The sequence below is a fragment of the Vulpes lagopus genome, chromosome 3 (genome assembly GCF_018345385.1).
Source record: "Vulpes lagopus strain Blue_001 chromosome 3, ASM1834538v1, whole genome shotgun sequence".
In the NCBI taxonomy this organism is placed as follows: Eukaryota; Metazoa; Chordata; class Mammalia; order Carnivora; family Canidae; genus Vulpes; species Vulpes lagopus.
The window spans coordinates 95,347,325-95,359,644 of NC_054826.1; the positions used below are offsets into that span (position 1 = coordinate 95,347,325).

At 38.4% G+C, this 12,320-nt stretch overlaps 1 protein-coding gene across 1 annotated transcript in view; it reads left to right on the forward strand.

The window, feature by feature from the left end:
- The window catches only part of BAZ1B (bromodomain adjacent to zinc finger domain 1B), a 74,366-nt gene that overhangs the window by 41,480 nt on the left and 20,566 nt on the right, over window positions 1–12,320 (forward strand). Inside the window, exons 8-12 of the mRNA XM_041747837.1 lie at window positions 3,202–3,340; window positions 4,265–4,395; window positions 7,556–7,661; window positions 8,775–8,873; window positions 10,683–10,860. Of these exons, the coding sequence (XP_041603771.1) occupies window positions 3,202–3,340; window positions 4,265–4,395; window positions 7,556–7,661; window positions 8,775–8,873; window positions 10,683–10,860 (653 nt within the window). The remainder of the gene's footprint in view (window positions 1–3,201; window positions 3,341–4,264; window positions 4,396–7,555; window positions 7,662–8,774; window positions 8,874–10,682; window positions 10,861–12,320) is intronic.

Here is a 12,320-nt window from a genome sequence, read left to right on the forward strand (position 1 = left end):
CTCCTGTATTGATCTGTATGTCTGTCCTTATACCATACCAATGTCTTGATTACTGTTGCTTTGTAGTAAGTTTTGAAGTGGGGAAGTGTGAATTTTCTAATTTACTCTTTTTCAAAATAGGTTTGTATGTTCTGGGGTCCCTCATGATTCTATGGCAATTTTAGAATCAGCTTGTTAATTTCTACAAAGAAGGTGGCTGAGGTTCTGATAGAGATTGTATTCAATCTTCAGAGCAGTTTTGAGTATTGGCTATCTTAAGGATATTTGGTCTTATCCATAAACAGGTGTTTTCCATTTATTTAGACCTTTATAATTTCTCTCAAATTGTAGTTTTCAGAGTATAAATTTTGTATTTTGTTAAACTTACTCCTGAAGAAGTTTTGACACTCAGGGGTTCTGCTATGCCATCCCTCATTCTATATTTGTATCTCCTTTCTTGCATCAGGAGAACCCTAGCACCCATTAATACCAATATTTACTTATTTGATCAGTCTTACAATGTATGCAAACTTAGTTTCAGAGTTGCTGTTACCCACAGTAAACCTGCTAAGTTTATTGGGGGTGTTTCTGATCTTTAAACTATTTTGATCATTGCTATAGTTTCCAACCTTATGGTTTTCTGCTTATGAAGTGAAGATGGCAAAAACCATTTATTTGTCAAAGTTGGACCCTAGATACCTGAAAATAACTTTAGTAGTTCTTTAATGAATATATAATCTTTTAAAACAGATTCTAGTTTACCTAAGGCCACTGAAATGTCCACACATGTACACTGTGCACTTGTATATACATGCTCTTCAGTTTTAAAGATTAAAGTATAATTGCATTCTAAGTAAAATGACAGGTAGATTAACTTTGTGTATATATCACATTTCAGCTGTTTTACGTGAAATGTAATGACTTCTGGAGTTTCTGAAGTCTTCCTCCGTGTGTGAATATTTATCTTAACATAGGACAAAGGGAATACTCTTACTGATATAGAGAAATAAGGGACAAAGAATGTTAATATTTTACCAAGGTCTGTATTTGAATTAGAATTCAAGTAGTTCAGGGATCCCTGGGTGGCGCAGCGGTTTGGCGCCTGCCTTTGGCCCAGGGCGCGATCCTGGAGATCCGGGATCGAATCCCACGTCGGGCTTCCGGTGCATGGAGCCTGCTTCTCCCTCTGCCTGTGTCTCTGCCTCTCTCTCTCTCTCTCTCTCTGTGACTATCATAAATAAATAAAAATTTAAAAAAAAAAAAAAGAATTCAAGTAGTTCAGTACTTAGTTTAGTGCTGTAACCTCTGGAACTAAGTTTGGTCTTCTTTTATGACTTGCTTTAGATGGTTTTTTGTTTGTTTGTGGCCAGAGGAGAGAACTTTTCTTTGATTGTGATTTGGCCATTACTGTTTGTATTGTTTACCTTTGTACTGATTTCTATTTTAATCACCGCTGCACACATACAGTTCTGTTCGGGAGAGCAAACTTTGTCGAAGGTAACAAGTATGTTAGTTTTATATAAATGAGATTTGCCTTGATTTTTTAAAGTGACATCTTTAGACTGATATATTTTCCAGATTCTCACTATAATGTAGGAGATCAGTGTTAGGAGTGTCTGGGTAGCTCAGTTGGTTCAGCATCTGTCTTCAGCTCAGGTCATGATCCCAGAGTCCTGAGATCGAGCCCTGCATCAGGTTCCCTGCTCCAGGGGGAGCCTGTTTCTCCCTCTGCTTCTCTCTCATGAATATATAAATAAAATCGTTAAAAAAAAATTCTAGCATTGTAAATGGTAGTGCTCTATACTTTGAGTTTCAAATTTTGTTACAGTTATAGAAAAACTAAAAAGGCAAGACTACATGGCTGTTTTTGTTATTGAGAGAAATTTCTGTCTGAATGAAATAAACCCATATAATGAATGATCAGAAATAAGTTGATTAAAACTTTTTTTAAAAAAAGAGTTTATTTATTTTAGAGCCTACAAGCTTGGGCAGGGGCAGAGGGAGAGAGATAATCTCAAGTGTGGAGAATCGACATGGGGCTTCATCTCATGACCATGAGATCATGACCTCAGCTGAAACCAAGAGTCAGACACTTAACCAACTAAGCCACCCAGGTGCTCCAAAACGTTTTTTTCATCATTAACATTAGTAACTTGCTGAATAACCCCCTAAATGGTGTTCAGTATGCATTGATTGCTATTATGCACAAGTGCTTGCCTGCCTTTGCTTTCTTAGGTCTTTTTTTTTTTTTTTTTTGGTCACCGAGGCTAATTAATTAATAAGCTGAATTATGATAAAATTCCTCAGGACTGAAGTAGGTTTTATTTTGAAATAGCTATTCCGGTTTTATTCATTCTGATCATTTTGAGGATCAAATAATTCCATTTAAGGTTTTTTGTTTTTGGATTTTATTGATTTATTTGAGAGAACAGAGTGAGAGTGAGGGTAGGAGCTGCCCATCCCAGGACCCTGGGATCATGACCTGAGCTAGGGCAGACACTTAACTGCCTGAGTCACCCTGGTACCCCTTAAAGACTGTTTTAATTTAAGTTTCATTTTAAACTATTAATAAAATTAATCTAATTACTAAAGTTAAATTTTGGAGAGAAAAGAATTTTCACTGAGTTGATGGCTGCAGTATGACCAGAATTCAAAGGACATAGGAAAACCAGATAGAAATTTCTGCCTTATAGGAGTGCCTGGGTGGTCTCAGTCGGTTGAGCAGCCAGCTCTTGGTTTTGGCTCAGGTCGTGATCTTGGGTAGTGATCTCGTGGTCATGAGATTGAATCCCACATCGAATTTGCTTCAGATTCTTTTTCTTCCTCTCCCTCTAGCTCACACTCTGTCAAATAAATAAAATCTTTTTTAAAACTTTCTTAAAACAGATCAGAATTAGGAGAAGGAAACTAAGGTTTGATAGAAATCTCCCTTTATATTTTCTTTAATTTTTTTTTTTTTTTTTTTTAATTTATGATAGTCACAGAGAGAGAGAGAGGCAGAGACATAGGCAGAGGGAGAAGCAGGCTCCATGCGCCGGGAGCCCGATGTGGGACTCGATCCCGGGTCTCCAGGATCGCGCCCTGGGCCAAAGGCAGGCGCCAAACCGCTGCGCCACCCAGGGATCCCCTCCCTTTATATTTTCTGTTCCATATCTTATTTAATTTATAAGAATAGAAATTATTAGAAAAAAAAATCTAGTTGATTCTTTTGGTCTTTACTAGTGAAACTAGAACGCGAAGCTGAAGAAGAACGAATACGAAAGCACAAAGCAGCTGCTGAGAAGGCTTTCCAGGAAGGAATTGCCAAGGCAAAGCTAGTCATGCGTAGGACTCCTATTGGTACAGATAGAAACCATAACAGGTAAGTTATTAGATTTATTTTTTTGTCATGTTTTAGGGTTATTATATTGTTCCTAGTTATGAAACTCTCTAAAGTATTTAGAATAGAAAAACTTCCCTGAAAAAAAAAGAAAAAAGAAAAACTTCCCTGTTTATGGATTTTGGAAACAATTGCTTATCACATATTTATTGAATGTTTTCTCTGCCCACATGTTAGAGTTAAAAGTTAAATAACATATGACCCTGTTTTTTTTGTTTTTTTGTTTTTTTTAACATTTTATTTATTTATTTGAGAGAGAGCAGGAGCCTGAGCAGGGCTAGAGGGAGAAGCAGGCTCTCCACTGAGCGGGGAACCTGATGAGGGACTTGATCTCAGATCTTCAGGATCTGAAGGCAGATGCTTAACCAACTGAGTCACCACTGAGCCATCATATGGCTCAGTTCTGGAAGATACCATAAATATGAGCTTAAATTATTATGATAGGTGAAACGCAATCCAAATAGAGGTCATTAGAAATGGTAGTATGTTTTACATGTGTACATTGTGTGGGACCTAGAGTAGAGAAATATTAGAAGTTATAAAAATTGGGACGCCTGGGTGGCTCGGCGGTTGAGCATCTGCCTTCGGCTCAGGGCGTGATCCCAGAGTCCTGGGATGGAGTCCCACATCAGGCTCCCTGCAAGGAACCTTCTTCTCCCTCTGCCTGGGTCTCTGCTTCCTCTCTTTCTGTGTATCTCTCTTAAATAAATAAAATCTCTTAAAGTTTAAAAATTAAAGCTATAAAGCAAATCTCAAATTTAAAAAATGTTGGTATTCTGTGCCTTACTTTATCATTTGTATCTGTCTGAATGTTCAGTGATACTCTATATCAATTCCTCTAACACTGAAGTCATCCTGTGCTCATGATTTGTCATTAATTTATTTATATATGGTTGTGATTTCTAGATACTGGCTCTTCTCAGATGAAGTTCCAGGATTATTCATTGAAAAAGGCTGGGTTCATGATAGCATCGACTACCGATTCAATCACCGCAAAGACCGTGCAGACTCTCCTGATGAAGATTACTGTCCCCGTAGTATGTATTCTATCAGTTCTTTTACACTTTCTAGTAGGGTCATTATTAAGGACTGTCTCGCCTTGGTCACTTTTTCCATTTGCAGAGTTTCTTTATTGTCTTCTTAGGTAGATGTATTTGAGGGGGGCGGGAGAATGTGAGATGCATGGATCTAGGAGGGAAACTAGCATTTGATTATCAGCTTTGTTTCAGGTATAGTGTGAAAAGATAAAGAGCTTGAATATTAGAATAGTTAGGTATTAGATTTTATATGAGTAGTCTTCAAACTTTGTACCTTGGAAGTGTCTCGGTAGGTGCCTTAGTGGCTGGAATTGAGGTAAAGGGCTAAGAAGATAGTTACGGGTCTTCTTCCTCTGCTTTCAGAATTTATTTATTCAGTTTGAGTAGAGCATCTCATGTGTGCCACCTAGTTTTTCATGTTTTGTGGTACAAGATAGCAAATAAGACAGATAAGGTCCTGAATGCCATTTAACTAAAATTCTAGTGAGGGGGAAACACAGCAAATAACTAATTAAAAATAAGTGAGAAAGGGTCATATAGGGTCACTGATGTTCTTTTTCTTGATCTGGGTTCTGGTTACATGGGTATGTTCAGTTTATAAATAAACACACAAGTATAAAAAAAAAAAAACACAAGTATATTTTGATGTGTATATATATTTTTTCTTGAGCCACATATATATTGAACATACATTATGTGTAACATTTACAATATTCATATATATAATATCTCAAGAAAAATTTTTTTTTTTTTTAATTTATTTATGATAGTCACAGAGAGAGAGAGAGAGAGGCAGAGACACAGGCGGAGGGAGAAGCAGGCTCCATGCACCAGGAGCCTGATGTGGGATTCGATCCCGGGTCTCCAGGATTGCGCCCTGGGCCAAAGGCAGGCGCCAAACCGCTGCGCCACCCAGGGATCCCAAAGAATTTATTTATTTATTTTTTTTTTTAATTTTTTTTTATTATTTATTTATGTAGTCATACAGAGAGAGAGAGAGAGAGAGAGGCAGAGACATAGGCAGAGGGAGAAGCAAGCTCCATGCACCGGGAGCCTGATGTGGGATTCGATCCCGGGTCTCCAGGATCGCGCCCTGGGCCAAAGGCAGGTGCCAAACCGCTGCACCACCCAGGGATCCCTCAAGAAAAATTTTTTAATAAAAAGGGTCAGGTTAGGTCAGGTTTCCTCAACCTCAGCATTATTGACATTTTGGGTCAGATAATGCCTTTTTTTTTTTTTAAGGGTTGGAGGAGGGGCAGAGGGTGATAGAGCCCAAGCAGGCTCCATGCCCTGTGCAGAACCTGATGCAAGACTCAGTCCCACGTCCCTGGGGTCATGACTTGAGCCAAAATCAAGAGTTAGGGACGCTTGGTTGGCTCAGCGGTTGAGCGTCTGCCTTCAGCCCCAGGGCGTGATCCTGGAGTTCCGGGAACGAGGTCTGCATCAGGCTCCCTGAATGGAGCCTGCTTCTCCCTCTGCCTGTGTCTCTGCCTGTCTCTCTCTCTCTCTGAATAAATAAATCTCTAAAAATAAATAAATAAATAAAATCTTTAAAAAAAAAATCAAGAGGTGGACACTTAAGTAACTGAGCCACCCAGGCGCCCCTGGGTAATTTTTTATAGTTGGGGGTTGTCCTGTTCATTGTAGGATATTCAGCAGCATCCATGGCCTCACCACACTAGATGCTAATAGTGACAACCAGCTATGTCTCCAGACATTGCCACATGTCCCCTAGGGGACAGCCTGCCTGGTTGGTTCCCTGTGGAAAACCACTGGTTAAATGATCTGCAAGTTTCTTTCTAGCTCTACTTACCATGACTTAATGAAATTTGCTTCTCAAATATTAGATCATTATGTTTCTTTCTTTCTTTCTTTCTTTTTTTTTTTTTTTTAAGATTTTATTTACTCATTCATGAGAGACACAGAGAGAAGGGCAGAGACACAGGCAGAGGGAGAAGCAGGCTCCATGCAGGGAGCCCAATGCAGAACTCAATCCCGGGACTCCAGGATCAGGCCCTGGGTGGAAGGCAGGCATTAAACCGCTGAGCCACCCAGGGATCCCTAGATCATTATGTTTCTTTAAGAAATTTTTTAGGGGGGATCCCTGGGTGGCTCAGCGGTTTAATGCCTGCCTTCCACCCAGGGCCTGATCCTGGAGTCCCGGGATTGAGTTCCGCATTGGGCTCCCTGCATGGAGCCTGCTTCTCCCTCTGCCTGTGTCTCTGCCCTTCTCTCTGTGTCTTCAATTCCCAATTGTGTTCTTCACAATTAAGAGGTTTTTATATTGTGTTATATTAAGTGTTAGACTGAAGCACTTTAGTAGAAAAATCTAGTTTTAGTAGACTTTATAAATATCCACAAGAGGGCAGTTCTGTTTGAGAGCAGTAAATGTACAGTTAGGATCTTCAGACTGGGGAAGAGTTTCCAGCAGGAGAGACTGAATTTATAATGTTACTCAGAAATTTAATGGGTATCCTTAGAAATCAGGTCTCCATGATTCTAGCTCCCAAGAGAAGATGGGCATTCCATCCCTTCACTTCTGGCGCATGTTGTTGCTTCATGTACTCTCATTCCCGTGTGGCAAGGTCTCTTCAAAATCACTTGACTCAGAAGACTAACAGGGTGATGTGTTTGTAGTGTGGGGAAAGTGACAGGCTAAAGGGTAAAGAATGGGAGCAGGGGACAGAACCAATTATAGTGTTAGATGAGGCCTCAGAGATTGGCTTAAGATCTGTATTCATGTCCTTTTAGTATATAGGAGCTGGCTTAGAAAAAAGTTCATCGTGTTGACACTTGAAGCCTCTAGGGGTAAGTTTATAGTAGTTTGTGTGTTTCAGTTGTCCCTGTTTCACTACAAGATGCCTCTGTGCTAAGCCTTAACATACAAGGAGTAAATGAGTTGTTTTGATAGAGTTATTCAGTCATCTCCCTTCATTCTAAGTTGCCATACTCTAAACTTTGAACTGTGCAACTGTTAGCTGAGTAGAGAGCAAGAGTGTCAATGTGCTATGTATAAGCTATTTAAGAGAAATTAGCACCTGTTATACGTTGGGTGTATTTAATAGGCAGCACCTGTGTTATTGTTGGATTTGGCGCTGTGTCTTGCTTAGGTTTGAAACAGGAAATTGTTTACTGTTTAATTTTTTTTTTTTTTTTTTAGGTAAGAAAGCAAACCTAGGCAAAAACACAAGCGTGAACACACAACCTGGACCAGCAACAGAAGTAGCTGTAGAGACCACCATACCCAAACAAGGCCAGAATCTATGGTAATGTGAGCATTCATCTGGCTGCTCTTTCTTTTTTCCTTTTCGTGTTAAGAAAATATTTAATATAATGATACCAGTGATTATCTGTTAAGATTATGTATGACTTTGATTTCTTAGATATGTAAATTCATTGCTTTAAAAATTAAAAGCAGGGATCCCTGGGTGGCGCAGCGGTTTGGCGCCTGCCTTTGGCCCAGGGCTTGATCCTGGAGCCCCGGGATCGAATCCCACATCCGGCTCCTGGTGCATGGAGCCTGCTTCTCCCTCTGCCTGTGTCTCTGCCTCTCTCTCTCTCTCTCTGTGTTACTATCATAAATAAATAAAAATTAAAAAAAAAAAACAAAAAAACGTCAGAAACTGTGTGAGATAACAAATGTTTAAAAAAAAAATAAAAATTAAAATTAAAAGCAGCCTTTTTTTTTTTTTTTGCTAAGAATGTATTTGTACTAAACTTTGGAATTTTATTTCTCTGTTATAATGTAACTTTGTATATGTTCTGGGATAGATGTTACATTGCATCAGAAGTGCTTTTTAGCCTGGGAATAGATTTAGGATTTTCATCTTTATTAATTAAATAATAAAAATTGTATACATAGCCATTGATCTGATTTTGCGTCAATTCTCTTTTAGGCAGGAAACTAGGTTTTGAGAGGGTCTCTTTTACTTTGTGATTACATTAACTGTTTTGCCTGTGATTGCTTTTGGTTTAATGACCTTTTATTTTTATTATTTTTTTAAGACTTTGTTTATTTATTCATGAGAGACAGAGAGAGAGAGAGAGAGGCAGAGACACAGGCAGAGGGAGAAGCAGGCTCCATGCACCGGGAGCCCGACGTGGGATTCGATCCCGGGTCTCCAGGATCGCGCCCTGGGCCAAAGGCAGGCGCCAAACCGCTGCGCCACCCAGGGATCCCTGTCTTGTATTTTAGTAGGAAACATCGGCTCTGTTATTCTAGGATAAAGTTAACATTAGGCCTCATGGAAATAGTAAATTATTTGTTTTGTTTGTGAGCCAAGTTTGGAATTCTGTTCTCCCAACTCCCACCAACAATCCCAGATCCCTTTCTTAGTTTTTGTTTTTCAGAGTTACTGATTCTGTGTTGCTCCTTGCAGGTTTTTATGTGATAGTCAGAAGGAACTGGATGAGTTACTAAACTGCCTTCATCCTCAGGGAATAAGAGAAAGTCAACTTAAAGAGAGGCTTGAGAAGAGGTAAGAATTTTCATCTTTTCATCTTGGTCTTCATAGCTTCTCTTCAGCATTAGATATTATAAATATCTTAAGGGTTATTTGTTTATCCATAAAAGCAATAAAAATAAATTTTAAGAAAGTGTCTATCACCCTTTTATGTTCTTACGGTTTGGTATTTTCTTGACTCATGCTTATTTGGAAGAAGCATGCTTTTAAGCCCCACATATATGCAGTATAGCAGCTATTATTCATTGATTAATGTTTGTCATGCAATGAACCAAGATCTTCATGTAATTAGGCAGCCTTGCAAGGGCAGTTCTTTTTTTTTTTTTTTTTTTTTTTTTGCAAGGGCAGTTCTACAGCAGTTGTTTTTTAGAAGTATTCTGTCAGTATTCAGAATAGCCAAAAAAAATGAAAACCTAAATATCCATCAGCTGATGGATAAACAAAATGTGGCATATCCATAAATTCAGCCGCAAAAAGGAACAAAGTACTGGTACTTACTAAAACAGAGCTGAAACTAAAAAAACAGGCTGAGTCAAAGCTGCTAGACAAAAGGCCCATATTGTATGATTACGTTTCTTTTAGTTTTAATTATTTGAGAGAAATTGCAGAGAGAGTGCATGTACACGCAGGCAGCAGGTAGGGGAGGAACAGAAGTAGTAGAAGCAGACTCCCCGCTGAGCAGGGAGCTCGCATGAAGCTCGATCCAGGACCCCGAGATCATGACCTGAGCTAAAAACAGATGCGCAGTCAACTGAGCCATCCAGGCGACCTCCATCCATGATTTTTATAACTGAACTCAACCATTTTTCTTTATATATACTATTCTGGGAGTTTGTATAATCTTTGTGATTCTACTTTATTTATCTCTTCTCTTAGTGATGGTTATTTGGGTTTCCTTTGGGGTAGCCAAGGGAATAGGATAATGTATTACAGACCATTTGAAGTTCACCTTTATAAAACAAACATATATGCTCTTTACAATAGGGGAAGAAGGATATAAATTACAGGGTGTGCACTCAGTCATTCATCTCAATAAAGGGAATTTAAAAACAAAATGATACTAGGCCAATTGGAAACAGAAGTAAAGTTTTTTGTTCTATCCATTGAACATTTATGAAAGTTAATCATGTACTTAGCCACAAAAGCAATCTCAACAGATTTTAAAAATAGAGTTTCAAGATACATTTTCTGATCAAATTGCAATAAAATTAGAAACAGATTCCTTAAAGATTTCCAAAAAGACCTTTATTGACAGTCAGTTAAATATATTCCTAGATAACACATCAAAGAAGAAAATAGAGGAAATTCTAGAAAGCAAGGAAAGGGAAATCCTTTGTAAGAAAACCAGTGGGACACAATGAAGTTGTATTCAGAGGAAAATAATATTAAAAATGCTTATTATTAAGAACAAAGTGGGAACTTAGTATACCGCAACCAAGATGACCTTGAACTTTAGTTTTCATTTTGTTATGAGTAGCCAACAGTGAAGCTTCTGGTCTAGCCAGAGAAGAGAGTCTATTGCTGGGACCTCATCTTTAGTGTGAGCAAGATCTCCTTGTGTAGGTTTTCAGCTGTGTTTCACATTTTTACTATCTTATGGGGCATTTCAGGCAGGTGATTTAAAGTTGTCTTGGGTTGGTCACATTTCCTGGTAGCTAACATGAGCAAGTAGACATTCTCTCTGGAGGAGCCCAACTTCAGACTAGGCCTCAAAAGAATTTCCATAGATAAAATCCCAAGAAGATCTGAGTAAGTCTTCTAGAAATGAGACCTGTCATTCAGAGTTTCTTTATTTCCCATCCCCTCGGCCCCCAACTCTTCTAGGTACCAGGACATCATCCATTCTATTCATCTGGCCCGGAAGCCAAATTTGGGTCTAAAATCTTGTGATGGCAACCAGGAGCTTTTGAACTTCCTTCGTAGTGATCTCATTGAAGTTGCAACAAGGTTACAAAAGGGGGGACTTGGTTATGTAGAAGAAACATCAGAATTTGAAGCTCGGGTAAGAACATAAGCAAACACCATTATGAGATCTGTTACTCTTAGAAACTCAATTTGAAATTATTCCCTGATAATGTTCTTGACTTCCCTAGATGACCCTGGAAATCATGTATAGGTTTGTTTTGAAAGACTTGTGGATCTAAAGTTTCTCCATGTACATGTAATACTTTTCCTTTGATATCCAGAAAAATCTAATCATTGGCTTAGATTCTTTGTTCAAAAAGTGCCTTTTTTTTAAAGATTTTATTTTTTTAAGCATTTTATTTATTTGAGAGAGCATGGCCAGGGGGTGTGGGGCAGAGGGAGAGGGAGAAGCAGACTAGACACCCTGTTGAGTGGGGAGCCCAATGCTGAGCCTGATCCTAGGATCTTGAGATCATGATCTGAGCCGAAGTCAAACACTTAATCTATTTGAGCCACTTAGGTGCCCCGAATATTTTATTTTTAAGTAATCTCTGCATCCATTATGGGGCTTGAACTCTACAACCCTGAGATCAAGAGTTGCTTCACTGACTGAGCCAGCCAGGTGCCCCAGAAAGCACTTTCTATTAAGTTGAATGAAAACTAGTCCTGGAGTCACAATCCTGAATCATGATTTAACATCTTTTATTTAACATTCCTGTGTGCTTGATGCTTGTGCTTTAAGGTCTGAAATATGTTTGTGTATTCTGGTTTTGTCCATCCTTTATACTGATCAGCTCAGTAAGGTTATGCTTAATGTTGGGTAGCACTCATGCTAGTAAATGAGTACATTTCAAGATCCATTTAGAGTCTTGTCACCTACTGTTCAGAAGGACCCTCACATCATATAGATGAACCAATTCAGGAGACGCCATGTTCTACATGAGATAGATTTAGATATCCCAGCTGGAGAGAAGATTGGAAAATACTGTCTGTCAGGAAATACTAAAATGCTTTTCACTGGTTTTAGAAAATAAAAGTCCATATAACTCCAAAGATACTAATACTCGTGAGTCTTTTCAAATTATTCATATGCATTACAGCATGTATATTAGTTGTGTGTTTTTTGGGCAGTTGTATCTTTTTTTTCCCATTTTTCCTAATTTATAAATACATTCCATTTCTTTCAGTTTTTATATCACTTTGAGGTACATAAAATAACCCCTGGAGTTGATAAGATAAATCATTTACTGTAGGATTTTTGTATTTATATTTCTTTGCTATTATAATCATATTTTATATGCATCTTACATACATACATAAGCTTTCTCTTTCTCTTTTTTTATTTTTATTTTTTTTTTAAAGCAATCTCAGTATGGAGCTCAAACTCCCAATCCTGAGATTCAGAGTCGCATGATCTTAACAACAGCAGCCAGGCACCTCAGCCTTTTAAAATCCGCACGGTTCCTTGAGCCAGTATTCTGTTTTTATCATTTCCACTAAATGTTGTGGTTTTCACACTGGTTTATGGAGCTCAGCTGGATAATGGCTCAGAGCGCC